This window comes from Macrobrachium nipponense, chromosome 16 (genome assembly GCF_015104395.2).
Source record: "Macrobrachium nipponense isolate FS-2020 chromosome 16, ASM1510439v2, whole genome shotgun sequence".
In the NCBI taxonomy this organism is placed as follows: Eukaryota; Metazoa; Arthropoda; class Malacostraca; order Decapoda; family Palaemonidae; genus Macrobrachium; species Macrobrachium nipponense.
Genome location: NC_087209.1, coordinates 57193252 through 57216131, shown reverse-complemented (window position 1 = coordinate 57216131; position 22880 = coordinate 57193252). Strand labels below are relative to the sequence as shown.

General features: G+C 41.8%; 1 protein-coding gene across 3 annotated transcripts in view; it reads right to left on the bottom strand.

The window, feature by feature from the left end:
* LOC135195725 (soluble guanylate cyclase 88E-like) overlaps positions 1 to 22880 on the bottom strand; it is a 215478-nt gene that overhangs the window by 13103 nt on the left and 179495 nt on the right. For all 3 annotated transcript variants that reach the window (XM_064222146.1, XM_064222145.1, XM_064222147.1), the window contains exon 13: positions 22373 to 22492. In XM_064222146.1, coding sequence (XP_064078216.1) covers positions 22373 to 22492 — 120 coding nt within the window. The remainder of the gene's footprint in view (positions 1 to 22372; positions 22493 to 22880) is intronic.

The window sequence follows — 22880 nt, the reverse complement described above, 5'->3', positions numbered from 1 at the left end:
GTTTATGGAATGATACCAACACCGACGACGACTCCTGCTTGACCTGGACCTGAGGGACGCCTTTCCATACACCAGTATTCTGTTAATACCAGTATACTGATATATAATACCAGTTTTTTACTAATAAATCCTGTTCTAAATAAAGATACCACTTTCAGCATTATTCCCTATATGAATATTGGACAATTATTGCGAAGTATCGCTGAGCTGGAAAAGCGATTAATAAGAAAAATAGAAAAGATAATATATAAGATTAATTCGCTGAATTCTGTCATTTTATAATAACAGAATAATAATAATAATAATAATAAAATAATAATAATAATAATAAAATATAGTACAGAAATGGAGAAATTATGTCAAAATATTGATTATTTAAAACAACAACAAGAATAATAATAACAAGTATAAATAATAATAATAATAATAATAATAATAATAATAATAATAATAATAATAATAATCATAATAATAATAATAATAATAATGAAAGTCTATGGACAAAGTCACGAAGAGGAAATGAAAAAAAAAAAATAAAGAAACTGCAGCAATGGCATTTTATTAAAATTCTGCAATAAAAACGGCGACTAAAAGACAGGAGCAGCATAATGATCAGGAGAGAGAGAGAGAGAGAGAGAGAGAGAGAGAGAGAGAGAGAGAGAGAGAGACCATACAAGCCCTGATCGAGACCATTTTTCACGACTAGTGCCTCTCTAGATAATACTGCCTTGTGTAGTCTTCGCACGGAGCGAGGGCATAAGGGCTCCTCCCGGCGGCGCTGGAGACCGGCCAATCCCGCCCTTGGAGCCAGGGCCAGGAAGGACCGTAATGGGAGGCCCGGCTCCGCTCCGGAGCTATATGGGGCGAGGGGTCGTCAGTGTAGTCCACCAATTGGGTGTCGCGTTCTTAAACCTGGGGTCCACGTGACCTCTTGAGGAATAAATATATATTCGTGTTTTCTTCTTCTTTTTAAGCGCGTGCTTCGTTGCCTTTTATCAAAACTAATACTTCTTCGTTTGGTGGTGAATGAATAGTGAATGAAGAGGCAATAGCATATTTTGAAAGGATTGGTATACTTATTATTATTATTATTATTATTATTATTATTATTATTATTATTATTCTTCAGAAGATGAACCCTATTCAAATGACTTGAAATTTAAGCCTCTGAAGGATATGGGCGTTCATTTGAAATTAGTTACAAAACATAATAGGAAATGCAAAAAGTATATTATTATTATTATTATTATTATTATTATTATTATTATTATTATTATTATTATTATTATCATTATTCAGAAGATGAACCCTGTTCATATGGGCTTGAAATTCAAGCTTCCAAAGAATATTATGGTATTTATTTGAAAGAAGTGACACAAGGCAGTAGCAAATGAAGAAGAGATCAGTTATTAAAAAAAAAAGAAAAAAAAAAATTAATGAACAAATTACTAAAAAATATATAAAATGTCAGTAAATGATTTAAATACAAGGACAACTATTTTAGGGCAGAAATGCGCTACATCGAACTTTTTGAGCTCCAATTTCGCAAGATCCTCAGAGTGAAGTCTCATTCTATCTCACCTCCAAAAATTAACAACCCTTATTCCATATGAATAGGGTTCATTTTCATCAATAATAATAATATAATAATAATAAATAATAATAATAATAATAATAATAATAATTATTATTATTATTATTTTTATTATAATTATTGTTATTATTCCTCCAAAAATTAACAACCCTTATTCCATATGAATAGGGTTGTTTTTTCATTTTCATAATAATAATAATAATAATAATAATTTAATTATTATTATTATTATTATTATTATATATTATTATTATATCTCCAAAAATTAACAACCCCCCTTACTTCCATATGAAAACTAGGGTTCCATTTTGCATAATGAAATAATAATAATAATAATAATAATAATAATAATAATAAATAATAATTATTATTATTATTTATTATTATTATTATTATTATTCCTCCAAAAATTAACAACCCTTATTCCCCTATGAATAGGGTTCATTTTTTTCATAATAATGATAATAATAATAATAATAATAATAATAATAATAATAATTAATTATTATTATTAGTTGTATTATTATTATTATTATTATTATTTTATTTTATTATTATTCCTCCAAAACCTAACAACCCTTTTTCCATATGAATGGGGCTCATTTTCTTAATAATAATAATAATAATAATAATAATAATAAATAATAATAATAATAATATTATTATTATTTAATTTTATTTTTTTTTTTTTGCTCTATCACAGTCCTCCAATTCGACTGGGTGGTATTTATAGTGTGGGGTTCCGGGTTGCATCCTGCCTCCTTAGGAGTACATCACTATTCTTACTATGTGTGCCGTTTCTAGGATCACACTCTCTGCATGAGGCCCGGAGCTACTTCAGCCTCTAGTTTTTCTAGATTCCTTTTCAGGGATCTTGGGATCGTGCCTAGTACTCCTATGATTATGGGTACGATTTCCACTGGCATATCCCATATCCTTCTTATTTCTATTTTCAGATCTTGATACTTATCCATTTTTTTTCCCTCTCTTTCTCTTCAACTCTGGTGTCCCATGGTATTGCGACATCAATGAGTGATACTTTCTTCTTGACTTTGTCAATCAACGTCACGTCTGGTCTGTTTGCAACGTATCACCCTATCCGTCCTGATACCATAGTCCCAGAGGATCTTTGCGTGATCGTTTTCTTATCACTCCCTCAGGTTGGTGCTCGTACCACTTATTACTGCAAGGTAGCTGATGTTTCTTGCACAGGCTCCAGTGGAGGTCTTTGCCACTGAATCATGCCTCTTTTTGTACTGGTTCTGTGCAAGTGCCGGGCATTCGCTTGCTATGTGGTTTATGGTTTCATTTTTCGTATTGCATTCCTACATATGGAGAGATGTTATTTTCCATCTATCGTTCTTTGAACATATCTGGTTCTTAGGGCCTGATCTTTGTGCCGCTGTTATCATTCCTTCAGTTTTTCTTCTTTAGCTCTCCCCTCTGTAGCCATTGCCATGTGTCATCACTGGCTAGTTCTTTAGTCTGTCTCATGTATTGTCCGTGCATTGGTTTGTTTGTGCCAGTCCTCTGTTCTGTCTGTCATTCTCCTGTCTCTGTATATTTCTGGGTCTTCGTCTACTTTTATTAGTCCTTCTTCCCATGCACTCTTTAGCCACTCGTCTTCACTGGTTTTCAGATATTGCCCCAGTGCTCTGTTCTCGGTGTTGACGCACGTCATCTATACTTAGTAGTCCTCCTCCCTCCTTCCTTTCGTGTTATGTATAGTCTGTCCGTATTTGCTCTTGGGTGTAGTGCTTTGTGTATTGTCATATGTTTCCTGGTTTTTCTGATCTATGCTGCGGAGTTCTGCCTTCGTCCATTCCACTATTCCTGCGCTGTATCTGATTACTGGCACTGCCCATGGTTTGTTTAGGCTTTTATCATATTTCCGGCGTTGAGTTTTGACTTGAGTATCGCCTTGAGTCCTCTGCATATATTCTTTCCTGATCGTGTCCTCATTTCTTGGTGTTTTCTATCCCCTCCTTCCATTATTCCCAGGTATTTGTATCCTGTCTCATCTATGTGTTTGATGTTGCTCCCATCTGGTAGCTTTATCCCTTCAGTTCTCGTTACTTTGCCTTTTTGTATGTTGACTAAGGCGCATTTTTCTATTCCAAACTCCATCCTGATGTCCCCAGATACAATCCTTACAGTCTGGATTAGGCTATCTATTTCCTTGATGCTCTTACCATACAGCTTGATGTCGTCCATGAAACATCAGATGGTTGATTCTGTTGCCTCTTTTCTTGAGTTGGTACCCGGCATCCATCTTCTGTAGTACTTTTGTCTATGGGATCATGGCTACTACGAAGAGTAGTGGGGACAGTGAGTCGCCCTGGAAGATCCCTCTCCTGATATTAATTATTATTATTATTATTATTATTTATTATTATTATTATTTTTTTTTTTTTTTGCTCTATCACAGTCCTCCAATTCGACTGGTGGTATTTATAGTGTGGGGTTCCGGGTTGCATCCTGCCTCCTTAAGGAGTCCATCACTCTTCTTACTATGTGTGCCGTTTCTAGGAAATCACACTCTTCTGCATGAGTCCTGGAGCTACTTCAGTCCTCTAGTTTTTCTAGATTCCTTTTTCAGGGATCTTGGGATCGTGCCTAGTGCTCCTATGATTATGGGTACGATTTCCACTGGCATATCCCATACCTTCTTATTTCTATTTTCAGATCTTGATACTTATCCATTTTTTCCCTCTCTTTCTCTTCACTCTGGTGTCCCATGGTATTGCGACATCAATGAGTGATACTTTCTTCTTGTTACTTTGTCAATCAACGTCACGTCTGGTCTGTTTGCACGTATCACCCTATCCGTTCTGATACCCATAGTCCCAGAGGTCTTTGCCTGATCGTTTTCTATCACTCCCTGAGGTTGTGCTCGTACCACTTATTACTGCAAGGTAGCTGATGTTTCTTGCACAGGCTCCAGTGGAGGGCTTTTGCCACAGAATCATGCCTCTTTTTGTACTGGTTCTGTGCAAGTGCCGGGCATTCACTTGCTATGTGGTTTATGGTTTCATTTTTCGTATTGCACTTCCTACATATGGGAGAGATGTTATTTCCGTCTATCATACTTTGAACATATCTGTTCTTAGGGCCTGATCTTGTGCCGCTGTTATCATTCCTTCAGTTTCCTTATTATTATTATTATTATTATTATTATTATTAAGAAAATGAACCCTATTCATAGGGAATAAAGGTTGTTAATTTTTGGAGTGAGATAGAATGAAAAAAAAATTATAATAATAATAATAATAATAATCTAATCATAATAATGATAATAATAATAATTATTATTATTATTATTATTGTTGTTGTTGAAATTAATGGAGCTGATGCAGCAATCCTTTTCAACAAGACTTGTTTGATAGAGGGTCTACTCCCAAGATATATTATTATTAATTATTATTATTATTATTATTATTCCTCCAAAAATTAACAACCCTCCTATTCCCATATGAATAGGGTTGGGTTTTTTCATAATAATAATAATAATAATAATATATGAAGGTAGGAGACCCTCTCTCAAACATGTTTTGTTAAAGATGATGGCAGCATCAGTGGAATTGATTTTATATATGGTCTTTTCAATTCTTCGTTATTATTCTCTTCTCATCAGGGCTGATATTTGCTAATAGCTGGCCGATGTTCATATCTCGGTGAAAGAAATGTTTTCTAAAAATAATAATTTATTGATATGATAACAAAAGTGGTTAACAAATCTTAGTCTAAGGGTGTAACGGAATTCCAACGTTTCCAACCGTATCATCGGTTCATTTTCAAGGAAAGGTGAGCTTGAACTGATTGAAATGGGTTGTTGTTGTTGTTGGAGTATTAAGCTGGCTTTATGCCAGCACGGGCTTTAGCTAATGTAGCAGCCCGTAGGTCATTTGAATTATTTTTAGGTGCAGGTTGGATGATTTAAGGAGGTATGAGGCGATCTTTTTATTTATGATTTCTATGGAATGTGCAGGTGGAATGGTATGGATTCAAAAGTGAAAGGAAAAGTGAATAGGCAAGGTTACAAACCCCTTTAAACCCTAAGGTACCCATTAGTAGAAGATAAAGATCGATAGTAGCGAGTCCTGGCGAGTCAGAGATAGCCAGTAATGAAATCGAAAAATTTATAGTCGTAGAAAAACGGAAAAAAAAAAAAGCGCAACTCTATGGAGTTCAAGTACCATATTTCACCTTTACAGAGAAAAAAGCAGAGAGCGTCGATCGTTTAGCAATAGGAACGACGAAGGAAAAACGAAATATTATCAGTTTTAGAAACAGGATAACAAAAATAAGCGACAGCTTAAGCGGTAGTTAGAGTGACAGTTGAAATATTCGGTCGTTAGACGTGAAGGCGGGGCGGCCGAAAAACGGAGGGAAAGGAGGAGGTTGTTTAGTAAAAGAAAAAGCAGTTAATGCTATAAACAGCACTTTTGCATGTAGCTGCGATCTTTATGTTTGAGATCTGTATCTGAAATCTTTCTAACAGGAGGTCATCTGGAAGACTGATCTCTAGGTCCAACAGAGCGTGGACGAGCTCAGAGAAACAGCTGATGACCACTGCCACTGTCGTTGTTGTTAAAGATGGCTCTATTTAAAAAAGCCTCAAACTCCTCGTAGGTCAGCAGGAACTTTCTGATTTGATATTCTCCTACGAGGAAGTATTCGTTTCCGACGCTTGAAGTTCTGTATTCTTGTTTGCAGGTCTGAGTTTCACTGTTTTGCTTAGCTACAAACTCCTCAGTTTGTGTTCCTGCTTCTTTATACAAAACAGGAGCTACAGTCGGTGTCTCGGTCTGCATTTCTTCTTCAACTGCGTCTTCTGTCTGGGTTCCTGCTTCGGCACGAGCAGGAATCGACTCTTCGGCGATGCAGGGGTTGGGGGGGGTAACCTGAGGGGTTGGGGGAGTAGGGGGAGGAGGTAGAGGGGCGGGAGTTTGCGATACGGAGAGGATGAGGGGTGGGGATGTAGTGCCGGGATCGAGGAGGTTGGGAGGAAGGTTGGGTGGTTTGTAGGTACAGGAGGTAGGTTCGTTCTAGGATCGAACCTGGGGTTCTGGGCTGGGAGGTTTCCTGGTCGGTGATGGTTGTCGAGGTCTTGCAGGTGGAGAGGGATGCCCTTTCGCCTTCCCAAATCCTCTGTCAGTCCTGACTGGGCATCCCTTAAACCAAGCATGATGTTGCTGGCTGCAGTTTAGGGCATCGGGCAACTGTGTGGCCCTTTTCCTTGTACTTTTCAAGCACACTTCTGTCTCGTGTTTCGCACTGCACACTCCACAGATGTGTTCTGATTTGCATTCGCTCTTGTGGTGTCCATACCTCTGACACTTGAAGCATCTCAGAGGCTCTGGTACGAAGGCTTCGGTCTCGTAAGTGCCAAGAATCCCAAGGCTGACCCTGGCTGGAATTTGGCCCTTGAAGGTCGCTGCTATCTTCGAGAGTTTTCCTGTCCGATCTTTTGCAGTACATCTCTTGGCTTCCATGATGTTGGGAACTCGAGGACTCTTTCGATAGTTATGTATTTGGGGACTTTGCATATCATCCCCTTGCTTATTTTTGAAGCAGGATCAAGAAGGTGGCACAGGTTGTCTTTCCTCAGTAGTTCGGCAGCTTTTTGGTCCTTGGGAGTAATTATGAATTCTCCCCTTAAATTCGGTCTGGCTATGAGGTTGGCTTCTGGATATTTTTTTTCTCGAGGGCCCTGACTGCAGCATATGAAGTCTGGCCCTCGATAACAACAGCTTTGAACTTGGGAAGTGCCGGAAATTCCGCAAAACTCGCCGTATTCGGTGCCGATGTCGTAGGGAGCAGGTTGTTATTGGTCGAAATCGATGGTACAATCTTCTTCTGTTTCTTCTTCTTCTTCTTCCTTACGGTGGCGAAGCCCTGCTCGTCCTCCAAGGGCGGGTCCTCCCTGGATTACCGGGCGACAGGGTTCTCTTATGAGGCCATACTTGTCAAAATTGTAGGTTTAAAATGACGAGAGTTACGTAACGCGCCTGTGCACGAAAAAAAATACGTACGATTGTTGATTGAAATGGGGTCGTTCGGCGGTATTTATTGTGTCCCAGGTGCTCTGTCTGATGGGCGCTGCATTTTCATTGGCTGAACAGAGGATTAAGTCCCTGAGTCAAGCCGTCTTTGCAGAGGTGAAGCTCGCACTGCTCTTCTCGTGCGGACGCTGGAGACTGGGAGCGTAGTATTGGGAAGGTCATTGCCGATAGACGGGGGCACCTGATTGGCCCGTTCGATCGGCTCTATGGTGCTGGCGGGCGGCGCCCTTCGTGCCACTTCGTCGGGTGGAGTTGAAGTCTCTTGGGTGGTGTTGAGGCTGGGTCTCTCCTTCCCGCATGTGTAGGGCCTCCAAGAGGCGGAGGCGACGGTGGTCTGCTGCCTTATCGATAATTCTGATATTAGGAATAATGTCATTCCTAATTATCCTGGTATTGTGGACGTTTTTGGCATGATTATGGATGGCGCCTTCCTGAGCGTGGCAGGATATCCTCTTCGAAAATATCGCATAGTCGTCATACCAACCTGTAAGCGCCGGGCATTCCCGGACAGGGCATTTGTACTGGTAGACAAACGTTAGTTTTCTTGAGAGGGTCCTGCAACACGGGGGCTGGATGTTGTTTTTCATAATCAGGCCACTGGTCTTCTTGCTCTTGTAGTAAATTATTAGTTTCACTTTTTTCGCAGGGTCCGTGGGGGAGACGTTCCTTTCTATGATGGTACGAAGGGCTCGCTCGTCCTCTTTGTATTTCTTATGAAATACTCCCTTGTAAAAGAGAGTGATGTCTTCAAGGGCGGCGGGACAAGGCTCCTGCTGATACCATTTATCGATTTTTCTGCGAATGCATTTAGTGATGTCCCGGTTGGAATACCCATTGTTAATTAAAACTTGGGCAACACGTTCTAATTCAGTGTGCGTGTCCTTCCACGAAGAGCAGTGTGAGAGAGCTCTCCTGATGAAGGCGCTGATCGCAGTGCGCTTGTATCTCTCTGGACACTCGCTCTCGCCGTTCAGGCACATGCCCAGGTTCGTGGGTTTCGTATACACCTGTGTTACGAAGCGCTCCTCTTGTTGCCCGACGAGGACGTCAAGGAAGGGGAGGCGACGGTCACGGCAATGTTCGATGGTGAAGTTGAGTCTGCTGTGGTCGTGGAAGGCTTGTCGCAGGCGCTCTATTTCTACCACCGTGCTGGCGCTGATGAAAGTGTCGTCTATATACCGGACGTACATAGACGGCTTCTTGATGTTGGCGAATACCCGACGTTCCACAGCACCCATGTAGAAGTTCGCGAAAAGTACTCCGAGGGGAGAACCCATCGCTACTCGTCTTTCTGTGTGTACATATGTCCTCTGTGGGTGGAGAAAGGGGCCTTTTTTGTACAAATTTCAAGGAGTTTTTCGGAGGGCATGCTCAGGGATGTTTAATGGGGGCGTGGAGTCGTCTCTATATACACGATCCAGGATTATCTAATTGTTTCATCCACGGGGACGTTCGTGAAGAGGGACTCCACGTCCATCGATGCAATAACTCCTCGGGGGGTGTCGTTTTCAGTGCTTCTAAAAACTCGGCAGATGACTTCAAAACTGTGGTCATCTGGAACTAAGGAGTCAAAATAGTATTCCAATTTCTTCCGCAATCTGTATGTAGGAGCGGGTATGTATGTTCCAGATGAACCACAGTTTGAAGTCATCTGCCGAGTTTTTAGAAGCACTGAAAAACGACACCCCCCTGGAGGAGTTATTGCATCGATGGACGTGAGTCCCTCTTCACGAACGTCCCGTGTATGAAACAATTCAGATAATCCTGGCTCGTTGTATATAGAGACGACTCCACGCCCCCATTAAACATCCCTGAGCAGCCCTCCCGAAAACTCCTTGAAATTTGTACAAAAAAGGCCCCTTTCTCCACCCACAGAGGACATATGTAACACACAGAAAGACGGAGTAGCGCTGGTTCTCCCCTCGGAGTACTTTTCGCGAACCTTCTACATGGGTGCTGTGGAACGTCGGGTATTCGCCAACATCGAGAAGCCGTCTATGTACGTCCGGTATATTGACGACACTTTCATCAGCGCCAGCACGGTGGAAGAAATATAGCGCCTGCGACAAGCCTTCCACGACCACAGCAGACTCAACTTCACCATCGAACATTGCCGTGACCGTCGCCTCCCCTTCCTTGACGTCCTCGTCGGGCAACAAGAGGAGCGCTTCGTAACACAGGTGTATACGAAACCCACGAACCTGGGCATGTGCCTGAACGGCGAGAGCGAGTGTCCAGAGAGATACAGCGCACTGCGATCAGCGCCTTCATCAGGAGAGCTCTCTCACACTGCTCTTCGTGGAAGGACACGCACACTGAATTAGAACGTGTGCCCAAGTTTTAATTAACAATGGGTATTCCAACCGGGACATCACTAAATGCATTCGCAGAAACATCGATAAGTGGTATCAGCAGGAGCCTCGTCCCGCGCCCTTGAAGACGTCACTCTCTTTACAAGGGAGTATTTCATAAGAAATACAAAGAGGACGAGCGAGCCCTTCGTACCATCATAGAAAGGAACGTCTCCCCCACGGAACCCTGCGAAAAAAGTGAAACAACTAATAATTACTACAAGAGCAAGAAGACCAGTGGCCTGATTATGAAAAACAATCCAGCCCCCGTGTTGCAGGACCCTCTCAAGAAACTAACGTTGTCTACCAGTACAAATGCCCTGTCCGGGAATGCCCGGCGCTTACATTGGTATGACGACTATGCGATTTTCGAAGAGGATATCCTGCCACGCTCAGGAAGGCGCCATCCATAATCATGCCAAAAACGTCCACAATACCAGGATAATTAGGAATGACATTATTCCTAATATCAGAATTATCGATAATGGCAGCAGACCACCGTCGCCTCCGCCTCTTGGAGGCCCTACACATCGGGAAGGAGAGACCCAGCCTCAACACCACCCAAGAGACTTCACTCCTCCCGACGGTGGCACGAAGGGCGCCGCCCGCCAGCACCATAGAGCCGATCGAACGGGCCAATCAGGTGCCCCCGTCTATCGGCAATGACCTTCCCAATACTACGCTCCCAGTCTCCAGCGTCCGCACGAGAAGAGCAGTGCGAGCTTCCACCTCTGCAAGACGGCTTGACTCAGGGACTTAATCCTCTGTTCAGCCAATGAAATGCAGCGCCCATCAGACAGAGCACCTGGGACACAATAAATACCGCCGAACGACCCCCATTTCAATCAGTTGCTGCTCGCCTCCGTAGCAGTAACATCTCTTCTGAGACCTTCTCTGGCGAACGTGAGCGACAGCGAGCGATAGCGCCATCCCAGTCGACGTAGCGGCGAGATTTCCGCGATTTTCGGCGGAACTTTCGGCGATTGACGACGACACCGAGAATTATACTTCTGAGAGAGCTCTCTCACATTTTATAAGGAAAATTCATATGACATCTTTCTCTCTCAAAATAATTTTCCACTAACAGTCTCTCCTGCCTAAACTTCGGTAGCGTTGGGGTGGGGTCTGAAAACTCCGATTGAAGCAGGGTCAAAGGGACAAAAACTTTCTACTCTCGCAATCCTTATTTGCAAGTAGCACAGGAACGATAGGCTGGTGTCTCCCATAAACCAGGTTTAGGCCCTTCAGGCAAAAATAAAAAATATAACAACACACACATACACATACATTCTCTCTCTCTCTCTCTCTCTCTCTCTCTCTCTCTCTCTCTCTTTCCTCTCTCTCTCATCTCTCCCCTCTCCCTCTCTCTCTCTCTATCTCCTCCAGATAGACGAAGACGAATGCAGCCATGGAGGCCAAGTAACCCATCCCCCCTCACCCACCACTGCAGAGCACCTGAGAACCGGAAACGGACAAAGTCTTCTTCTTCCTCTTTTTTCCAGATGCCCCTGAAGCAGTTAGACTCGCCTAGACTCCTCCACCTCCGAAGAAGAATCCAACACAGCCCAATCAAGAGGACAAGGAACCCCCCTGCCTGCCATGGACACAAGATGATGGATTCCAGCTTGTCACCAGGAACAAACGCAAACGAGGACCACCAGCAGCACCTTCACCCTCACAGGGAAAATACTTGATAACTCCTCCAACAGGAACCAGTGCATATGAATTCGTTAAGGACCTCGAAAAGAAGGGTAAGTTGTTCAAGGTAAGACCCACCACCAGGGGAGAACTGTTTGCAATACCCTCAGACCTGAATACAAATGAATATATGAAAAATAATCCTGCCAGCTTTAAATTCCTCAATCCTGACGACAAACCCTGCAGATTTATATTATGCCATTACCTCTCTGCAATTTGAAACCAAGGTTATTCTGGAAAATCCCAGTAATCAAAGCAGAGAGTGCCATACAAAAGGACCCAACCCCCAGCCAACCCGCAAAGTCCTAGTAGAATGGAAAGGAACTCAGCCTAAGTCACTGAACCTTGGCATGTGGGGCTCCTTCCCTCCACCATGAACTTCACACCAGAACCTCTGAGGTGCTTTAACTGTCAGAGGTACGACACCATAGCAGCGCCTGCACCGCCAAAGCCATTTTGGGGTGTATGTAGTGGGAGACATCCCACAAAAACTCTGCACAGACAAAATTTTAAGAATGGACAAGAAACAAACTGCCAGATGCCCCGCATGCAAGGGGAAACCACCATGCGTGGAACAGAAAATGCCCGATAAGGCTACAGAAGATAGACACTCTAAAGGAATCACACCTCGGAGCCTCCCTGGCACACACACACACAGACCAGACCACAACACACAACAGCAGCTCCCACCACCCAGCAGGGATCAAAGTCCTTTGCTGCTGCAGTTAGGGGGTCGCAACAAGCCCCCAAAAACACACAGACACACCCCCAGCATAAGACACAGTCCTATGCTGCTGCAGCTGGAGGCCTAGACCCAACAGGACTCAAAGTCAGCCTCAAACTCAGAAAAAGGAACACAAAACACTCCCCAAACACACCCAGACCAACACACACCAACGAAACAAATAACAAACACTAGAAGGAAAATCAGCTTCTCAGAATCGGCCAAGCCGACCACACATACATCCTAACCTCTCCTGTTCCCGAAACCCGACAAATCCTCCTCACTCCAAATCCTAAAATAAACTAGCTCCACTGTTCCTGGCTCCCCAAAAGCCATAATAACCCAGTCCTCCCCTCCTCCTCCCACCCCACAAGCAACAGGTTTGAAGTTCGCCCAGAACTAAAACAAGACAAATATATCGCACAGACTCAAAGACCTCACAAATCTACTGGTGCAAATGCTATTCAAGTTTGCAGAACTAACAGGATCAAACTTCTCAGAGGAAATAGCCAAAGAAGTCGTTGACAAGTGCATAAGGACGTCCAGAGGACTGTTTGCATCACCATGCCTACACTAATAAACAACAACAGTGCAAATGGCACTACAAATACACCCGGTGTCAGTTTCATTCCAAGTAAATGTACCATAGTACCAGGTACATCTCCAGTGCCAGGGCCAACCTCAGAGTTGGTAGTCAAGGCACATCAAGTGCAAATGACGAACTAGGAAACAACAACAACACAAATGACTGCAGAGACACAGACACAATAAAAGTCCTCCAGTGGAACATACTAAGTGCAAACAATAAATACGCATTCCTGCAAGCACACACACAAACAAATAACTACGACATCATAATGTTACAAGAAACACTTGTAAGGGAAAATGCCAAATTTTCATTTAAAGGGTACAAAGTGTACAAAACACCATACACAGACACTAAAAGAGGACTAATCACCCTAGTTAAAAACACAATCCCCTCAAAGAAGGTAGACAACATCCCTTGCGGAGATGATGTAGAATCACTCAGCGTAAAACTCACACTTGCAAACACAACACTGACGGTACACAACATATACAGGGTGCGGGACAACATAAAAAAAATTCGCAATTGAAGCGGGAGGCTATTCTTCTTAGTGCAGCGACACAGGAAAACACACTAATTGGAGGAGACTTCAATGCACATCACCCAAGCCTGAACTCTACACAACAAACAAACACAAACTGGAAGACATCTACACCAGTTATCATGTGAATTCCCAGAGGTATGCCTATTAAACAGTGGAGAGCCAAACTCACCTAAAAGGAGGAAGACTAGATCTTACCACAAACTCCGCCCTAAAGGAGCAAGCAACATGGAAGCTGCACGAGACCCTCACAAGCGACCACATAGCCATTGACATTGGCCTACGGCTCAAAAAGCTGCCCCCCATACCACCGCCACCAGAAAGATGGAACCCCAAGTTTGCAAACTGGGCTACATTTGAAGCCATAATGACGAGATGGGCAAGGAACTACCTTGAAAACCCTGCAACGATATAGAACTCTTCTATGAAGAGTTCATCAGCAAAACTCAGAGAGGCAGCAAACATGTCCACCATGTCCAAAGATCAAACGATCCAAGATCGATCACAAAGATGCATGGTACTACTGTGAAAGGGTCAAAGACTCAATGCCAGAGTAAACAGAGTGCGGAAACTCTTCAGACGGAACCATCTGATGAGATGCACAGACTTCTCAGAGAGGTAATAGCCCATTGCAACTGAAGAGACAAAAGAAATTAAACAACAGGCATGGTAATGATGGTGTGCAAACATCAGCAGACAAACTCCAGTAACCCAGATCTGGAGATTCCTTGCAAAAATTGCAGGGAAAGGAAGAACAGCGCAAAGCATCCACCCCAACCCACAAGAAGAAGCTGACAATATAGCCAGAAACTTTGCAGAAAGGACAAAATCCACAACCTTCCCCAAACAACACGGGAAAAAATAAATGAAATTTCCCCAGCAAGATGAGGGAATCAATACTGCCTGCAACACACCTGATGACACAGACACACCCTTCACTATGGAAGAACTAAACAGTGCACTCAGCAAGGGGAAAAGAGACACAGCCCCTGGAGCAGATGCAATCACTTACAGCATGCTGAGACACATGGGAGTACCCTGCCAAACAGGTATATCTACTCCTGGTAAACAGGACATATGCAGAGCACACCAGGCCAAAGAAATGGCAACAGCAAGACACACAACCAATACCTAAGCCAAAAGAGGAAGGCGCATATAGGCCGATATCCCTCATCAGCTGCACTGAAAGTTGCAGAAAGAATGATTCTGAACAGACTACTATGGAAAGCAGGGCCCCTACATCATAGGCTCTATGCCTATAGGGAAGGAGTAGGCACCCATGAGTGCCTTACAGATGTGCTTAGTGCCATAAATGGCAGAAAATCCATAGTGGTCTTCTTAGATCTAGAAAAGGCATATGAATTAAGCCAATGCAGCAACCATCCTCTCCTCCCTAGTCAGAAAGAGGATCAAGGGCAAGGGCCTGCTTACATGGACAAAAGGATACATGCAAGACAGAGAAGCAAGAGTAGTGTTCCAAGGCAGAATGTCAGAATACTACTCTCTTGAAAACGGCACTCCACAGGGGGGGCATTCTAAGCCCCTTCTTATTCAATGTCCTTATGGAAAATGTAGCCTGTCTCGAGCTACCACAAGGAGTAGAGGTCTTCATATATGCTGACGATTGTTTGCATCGTCAGCTCGGCCCTCAAGACAGCTCCAAAGATGCAAGAAGCCTTGCAAAACTTGAGGACAAGTGCCACACCAAACTTGGGACTCAAAATCAACAGAAATAAGACAAAAGCCATGGCAATAAAAACATGATCAAAATCCACCCAACCCTTCTACTGAAAGGAGACGTCATAGACTGGGTGGATAGCTACACATATCTGGGAGTCTGCATTGGCAGATTACCTATCTCCTGAGAAGCAAATACAGCTCCTCCAAGCCAAAACAAAAATAGGGCTTAATGCCCTAAAGAAAATCACATCATTGCAAGAAGGTGCGACATACCATCGCTCAGGAGGTTCTACATACAAACCATCAGAGCACAAGTAGAATACGCAGCACCAGTCCTGACAAATCTCAGAAAGGATCAACAGCAGAGGCTGGAAGTCATCCAAAACAACGCAATGAGACTTATACTTGGAGCCCCAATGTGGACAAGAATTTGTCTCTTGAGGGCAGAGACACAACTGCAGTCTCTCAAGCACAGGACAGGCCAAAGAAATATTGCCATTCTGTGCAAAACCATCAGAAACGACAGAAATGGACCACACAAAAAACAAAATGCAAGCGTGTATACTTGCACGAAGAACTAAGACCCGCCAAAAACCTATGCGGGCAGTATACTCCAGACACTGAGAGAACTGGGTATGCAGGACCACAGTGAAACACATAACAAAGGATGTCCCACCTGAGGGAGGACCAAAAAACCACCTCCCTGGGTCGAAGACCCAATCCGGTATAACTTCACAATACTACCGGCAAACAAAGCAACTGTGCACAGCAGCACAAATGAAAACTGCAGCAGAAGAAGCAATCGGGAACACAGCAGCTGAAAACATATATTACACTGATGGCTCAGTTGACACAGAAGCTCCAGCAACTGCAGCAGCAGTGACTGCCCAAGACTTCAAAGGAAGCTGGAGGCTATCCAACATGCCTCCATACTACAAGCGGAACTAATGGCAATCTTAAAAGCCTTAGAAAATTCCAATTCAAAAGAAGGACACACAACAGTGCATATTGACTCCAAGGAGCAATACTCGCTATCAAAGCGACAAATCCAAAAGAAAAAAATGTGACACTGATAACCAGCCATAAAATCATTGGCCCAATTCACATCAAGCTGCTGGCAGGAGAGTCACACTAAACTGGATACCCAGCCATGTGGGAATCCAGGGAAATGATGAAGCTGACTTCCTTGCCAAAAGTGCCCTCAGCTGCAGTACAGTAAGCATAAAAGTGCAACCATCCATAACACACCTAAAGGGAATGGCAAAAAGCTATGCCAAACTCCAAGAAGAGAGTGAAGTACGACGTCACTACCTACAAGAGTCAAGGACGTCCAAGTGGTATGTGGATGTCACAAATCTAACGCCACATGACATCACAAAACAAACCACTAGAAAAACTCTCAGTCATCACACACAGATTAAGGCTAGGATACCTTCTGCAACCTGGCAAATGATAGGAAATGAGGGCAGGTTATGTCAGTACTGTGACCGAGAGGCAATCCAGCCCCTCGAACACTACCTACTAGACTGCCCAGAGACACAATCTTACAGATCAAACCTAACTGAAATAGAGCTGACACCGGCACAGATCACCAGACACATCTTAAATAACATAGGGACATATGGGAATCTCCTAATGTCTCACCCACCTCCCAGGTAAAAGGATGAATCACACGGCATTTCTCCATAGACACATGGGAATCTCCTAGTGTCTTGTAAACAAAAAAACAATGAAAGCCACACAAAGCACAAACCCTCTACTTCACTGGTTGCAATGGGAGTCATAAACATCTTTGGGAGCATATGTATAAGTGTGAGTATGCATGAACATGTATATATACTATAATACTTGCTTAATGTTGGTTTGATATATATTGCAATATTTTCAGATGCTACACACATGTATATTGCGCCTAAAATGTTTATAGGCAACGCCTTCTTTCCCTCAAACTAAAACTCGCTTCCTTCTTCCTACTCAGCATTCTTCAGCTAGGCTGAGTCTCACTGCTATAAAACTTTCTCTCCTACTGATGGGTACCGTAAGGTTCAAAGGGGTTGCAATCCTGCCTGTCACCCTATCTCCTTTCCAAAACTAACCGCCAAAGCACTTTTTTTTGTATCTTTACAGATATTCCAGTTACGGGCTGCTCTAGGAGCAAGAGCCCGTGCCAGCACAAGGCTGGCTTAATCTCCAACAACAACAACAACATTTCAATCAGTTCAAGCTCACCTTTCCTTGAAAATGAACCGATGATACGGTTGGAAACGTTGGAATTCCGTTACACCCTTAGACTAAGATTTGTTAACCACTTTTGTTATCATATCAATAAATTATTATTTTTAGAAAACATTTCTTTCACCGAGATATGAACATCGGCCAGCTATTAGCAAATATCAGCCCTGATGAGAAGAGAATAATAAGAAGAATTGAAAAGACCATATATAAAATCAATTCCACTGATGCTGCCATCATCTTTAACAAAAAAAAATAATAATAATAATACATATAATAAATTATTATTATTATTATTATTATTATTATTATATTATCATTAATTCCTCCAAAAAGTAACAACCCTTTTTCCATATGAATAGGGTTCATTTTCTTAATAATAATAATAATAATAACAATATATAATAATAACTAATAATAATAATAATAATAATAATAACAATGATAATTGTTATTATTATTATTATTATTTATTATTATTATTATTATTATTAAGAAAATGAACCCTATTCATAGGAATAAGGGTTGTTATTTTTGGAGGTGAGATAGAATGAAAAAAAAAAATAATAATAATAATAATAATAATAATAATAAGTCTTATTGAATGTTATTGCTGGTTTAGCACTGTTGATTCTATAGAGTAACTTCTCTATTTTTTCTTATCTTACTCCATAGAATCAAGTGCTGAAGCCAGCAATAACTACCCAAATAAAACTTAATAATAACAATAATAATAATATTGCGGCCTTCGTCCAGCACCGCTCGTGAAAATATCAAGAAAAATGCACTGGAACATCAATTTCATCCTCACCAAGTCTTGCAATCTAATTATCTCTAGAAGCATAATTCTTTTACATGGTCACGTCTGCACCAGACACCCATTTTGACCCAAAGTGAAATTTTCACTTTTATCACTCTCCCTCCCTGTCGCCTGGTAACCTCCAAAAACACATTTCTTTTACTAGCAAACATAAATATACAGAAATTATGTATGAAAATTCGTAAAGTAACTAAGTCTACGGACATAACCAATCTGTTTCAGGCATCCTTCTCACATCCCCCACCCCCTTTTGGAATGGCGGGGGGGGAGGCGTGATGAAACCCCATTATAAACCATCTTAAGGGTCCCCACTACAACCCTGCCAAGTTTCATGCCCAGCGGATCAGCCGTTTGGCCGTGATTGAATGACAGACGGACGGACTGACATATAACACCCATTATAGTACGATTCGGCTTTGAATTTGCAAAGCATCACACTTACTAAGTTTAACACACATATATACATATATATATATATATATATATATATATATATGTGTGTGTGTGTGTGTGTATATATATACATGTACACACACACACACACATATATATATATATATATATATATATATATATATATATATTATATATAAAGACGTCACTGAAGTCCTGATTTCTCTGTGTGCGCTGGTTCGAATCCACGAGAGGACGAAATTACTATTATCAACTAAACAAAATTCCCCTTCGGTTAACATATACGACAATATACTAATTCCGAGGTAGAGCGATCTGGATATGAAAAGACATAGCCAACCCAAAAATCGGACGACCCTTGTCGCTTTTGAGAGACCAAAAGATGGCCGCGTTCCAGCAACGGGCTCTTGCTCGCAAGAGCAGTTCGTAACACGGGGGGACAGGGTTAGGTATCCTAGGAACGCCCGTTTCCGTAAGTGTCAGTGAAGAAAGCTCTCTCGCAGTTTCGTTCAGTCAGAACAGACGATCGTCAAGGGTAACATTTTTCGATGTGACACTTCTCTTTCTAAAAGTGGTAAGTGCCCTCCTCCTCCTCCTCCTCCCCCTCGTCTTCTTCCTCCTCATCTTTTCAACAGTGGAAGCACAAAGAGGCAAATGACATCTGAATGTGCTGTATTCGTCTTGAGTCTCATCGAAGTAAAGAATGTGGACTAGACTTGGTCATTCTGAGAGATACGATAGTCTAAGGGGGCGTCCTCCAACACACACACACACACACTCAAAGATCTCTCTCTCTCTCTCTCTAAATATAACATTCACCTGTAACTGCAAAACTTCTCATCTCTCTCTCTCTCTCTCTTTGATGGTAATACAGAGATGCCATTTACAACCTCTGTCTTTCTCTCTCTCTCTGTAATGGAATTATATGCACAGATCTCTTACATATAATGGAGCTCTTTTTCTCTTTTTTTATCTGTCTGTCTATTTTATAGAAGTATTCTGCACAATGTCCCCCCTATAAGTCAATTCCCCCTCCCTCCCTCCCCCTTCTTTCAATAGACATTTACCAGTAACCAGAATTTCCCTTCGGCACCAGCCCTCTCCTTCTCAGTGGAAGTCTGCTACTATAAATATAGAATGCCTATCTACTCTCTCTCTCTCTCTCTCTCTCTCGTCTCTCTCTCTCTCTCATCCTCTCTCTCTCTCTCTCTCTCTCTCTCTCCTCAGCCTCCGAGGAAACTGAACGGGGTTGAAGAGGAGAAAGGGTCCATCCTTAATCCCAAAAGGACGCTATGTCTGTCTAATAAGGATTCAAACAGCCTCGCCCTAATGTAGTTCTCCTGTAAGGAGTTCCTCATCCTTATCCCGAGCCTCAGGCCCTGGTCATCTCACCCACACATCAAGGGGCCCTACCCCCCCCCCCCCCCCCGGCCCCTTTTTTCCCACCTCCTCTCTCTGAAGGACTGGGGGTCCCTTTATGTAACCTGCCGACTACAAGATGCAAAACTAATACATAAAAAAAATAAGTATCGTTTAAAAAGCTAAAACAATCCTGGAATGCTTAGAAGGAGTGAATGGGCGGCAGCTGTGCTGGTAATGTATATAAAAACCAGAGCTTATGATAAGGGCACAGAAGGTGTACGTAATAGGTTCAATCTGGTATATTGTCTGCTCACCAACTGAAGATGCTGTGTGATTAGAACCTAAAAGGTTCAGGCGAAGATGCAATGCAATACTATCCTAAAACAATTCACCTTGAAGTTTAATCTTCTATTTATATTTCTCTTCATTCATTCATTCATTTAATGTTTTTTTTCTAATAAATGATCTCTTCTTTCTGTATTTCCTATAGCCTTCCGTTACTTCTTTCCAATGAACACCATCATATTCTTTGGATACTTGAATTTCAAGTCTGCGGCCCCTTTGGTGGACTTGTTCCATATGAATAGGGCTTTATCCTCTGAATAATAATAATAATAAAATTCATTACAACATCCAAATCTGTTAATCATGCCACACTTACGCAACATTTCGTATTTATCCTTCTTAATCTCTCTCTTCTTCGTCGTCTTCCTCTTATTCTCTGTACGATGCACAACTCAACACCCCTTTCATCTCATTTCAAGAGTCATTCTGTATTCACAGCCTCACGCGAGGGTTATATTTCATTTCTGCCTTTTCTGTATTTTTTTTTTTTTTTCAGACGCTCCTCATTCAAAGCGAAAACTGGCATTTGATGTACAGCAGACATCAGGAACTTCCTACATCATTTCTGACGAAGTAATCTCTCTCTTTCTCTCTTATTTGTCTATCTTTTTTTACATTTTTTTGACAAAACAGTTTTTTAGACAATGCCATTTTTATGACAAAGTAGCTTTTTTGACGAAGCATTTTTTTGACACAGAAGTTTTTTTATAAAGCAGTTTTCGTGACAAAGCAGTTTTTTTACCAAGCATTTTTTTGTTTTTTTGACAAAGCAGTCGTTTCTAGGTATACCTGGACGTAAATAACTCAATGCAACTTGTTTTCAGTAAAACTGCTTATATGCTAATGAATGTTAACCAATCACTAAAAATCTATATACGATCAAATATTTAATTGACTTTGACTTTTGCTAGATTGTCCCCGGGATATGATAAATTTGGCTTCATTTATATTGACAAGGCGTGATCCGACCTCCAGCTTACTCATGGTGCATGCTAAAATCTACGGTCAAATAGCGCGTTGTTTCACCAACGAAAATTAAAATAAATACGCTATATTTTATTAGAAATAATTGTTCTGTACTGTTTAATATGCACATTATTCATTTTTTACGTATTCATTCTCATAAATAAATCATAAATATCCTATCCTAAAATTCCTGTATCTTTAACTCAATGCAAACACCTTTTTCAGACCTTTTATTTGCTTTTCCATTGGGCTTTCCTACCCGCCCCCAACCCCCCAACAAGAACAACAACAACAACAAAGTAGTTTGTAGGCTTACTCCTCGAGTAAGCGAAACCCATACCTAAGGACCTTGATACTGTCTTACGTTTCCCACAAAATCTAATAAATTAGGTTTGATTTACAGGGTGTCCATAAAGTCCCAGTACCATTACCAGCCTTTATTGCTCAGAATGGTACCAGGACTTTATGGACACCCTGTACAATAAACATCTTTGTAAAACCAAATTCTCTGAAATCTTATAGTCTCCATAAAATCTAATAAATCAGGCTTAACTTACAATAAATAGCATCGCATCTCAAATCGAATTATAATCAAACAATCTCTAACAAATCAGGCTTAACTTACAATAAACAACACCAAATCTTACCACTTTCAAATCGTATGACAGTCCAGACGATCTCTAATAAATCAGGCTTAACTTCCAATAAACAGCACCACATCTTATCACTTTCAAATCGTATGATAGTCTAGACGATCTCTAATAAATCAGGCTCAACTTACAATAAACAGCACATCTCACCACTTTCAAATCGTAAGATAGTCTAGACGATCTCTAATAAATCAGGCTCAACTTACAATAAACAGGACCACACCTAAATACTCTGCAATCGTCTGAGGTTCTCCACGAAATCTAATGAATCAGTTTTCACCGACATCAGTCAACACCTTCCTAGTCTTCTTAGGCTACCTCATCATCCATCATTCTCAACTAACCTTTGCCCTTGACGGTGATCTCTCCTCTCTCCGTGACGGAATAGGGAGGCGAAAGGGTATCCCTTGTTGTCTGAGAGATGTGGATCTTCATGGCTTCACTCGTCGATTCCATTCTTGAGGCTGGGGCATTAGAAAAAATACAACGAGATTAAGAAAAGGTACAGAAATATGTACGAGAATGGAAAAGACCGGGTTTAAGGCCCTGTCCACACTAGTGGGCACTGCCCGACGGGCAAACACCATTCCCATAACCCGTTCCACAATACTGACAGCCCGAGTATGGAGTCGGAACGATGCAATTGTCTAGTAACACTGTTTCAGAAGAGAGAAAATATAAATAGCTAGAAGTGCCTGACAGGCATGCTCACTAGTGTGGACAGGTCATAAGAGTTCATCTAGACTGGTAGACATTTCTCTGTTATTTTCACACTAGCATGGCTTAAGCCCCAGCGAGGTCGCTTGATTGTAAATATCGATTGTATCATTCAGACATGTGTTTTCTCGTATC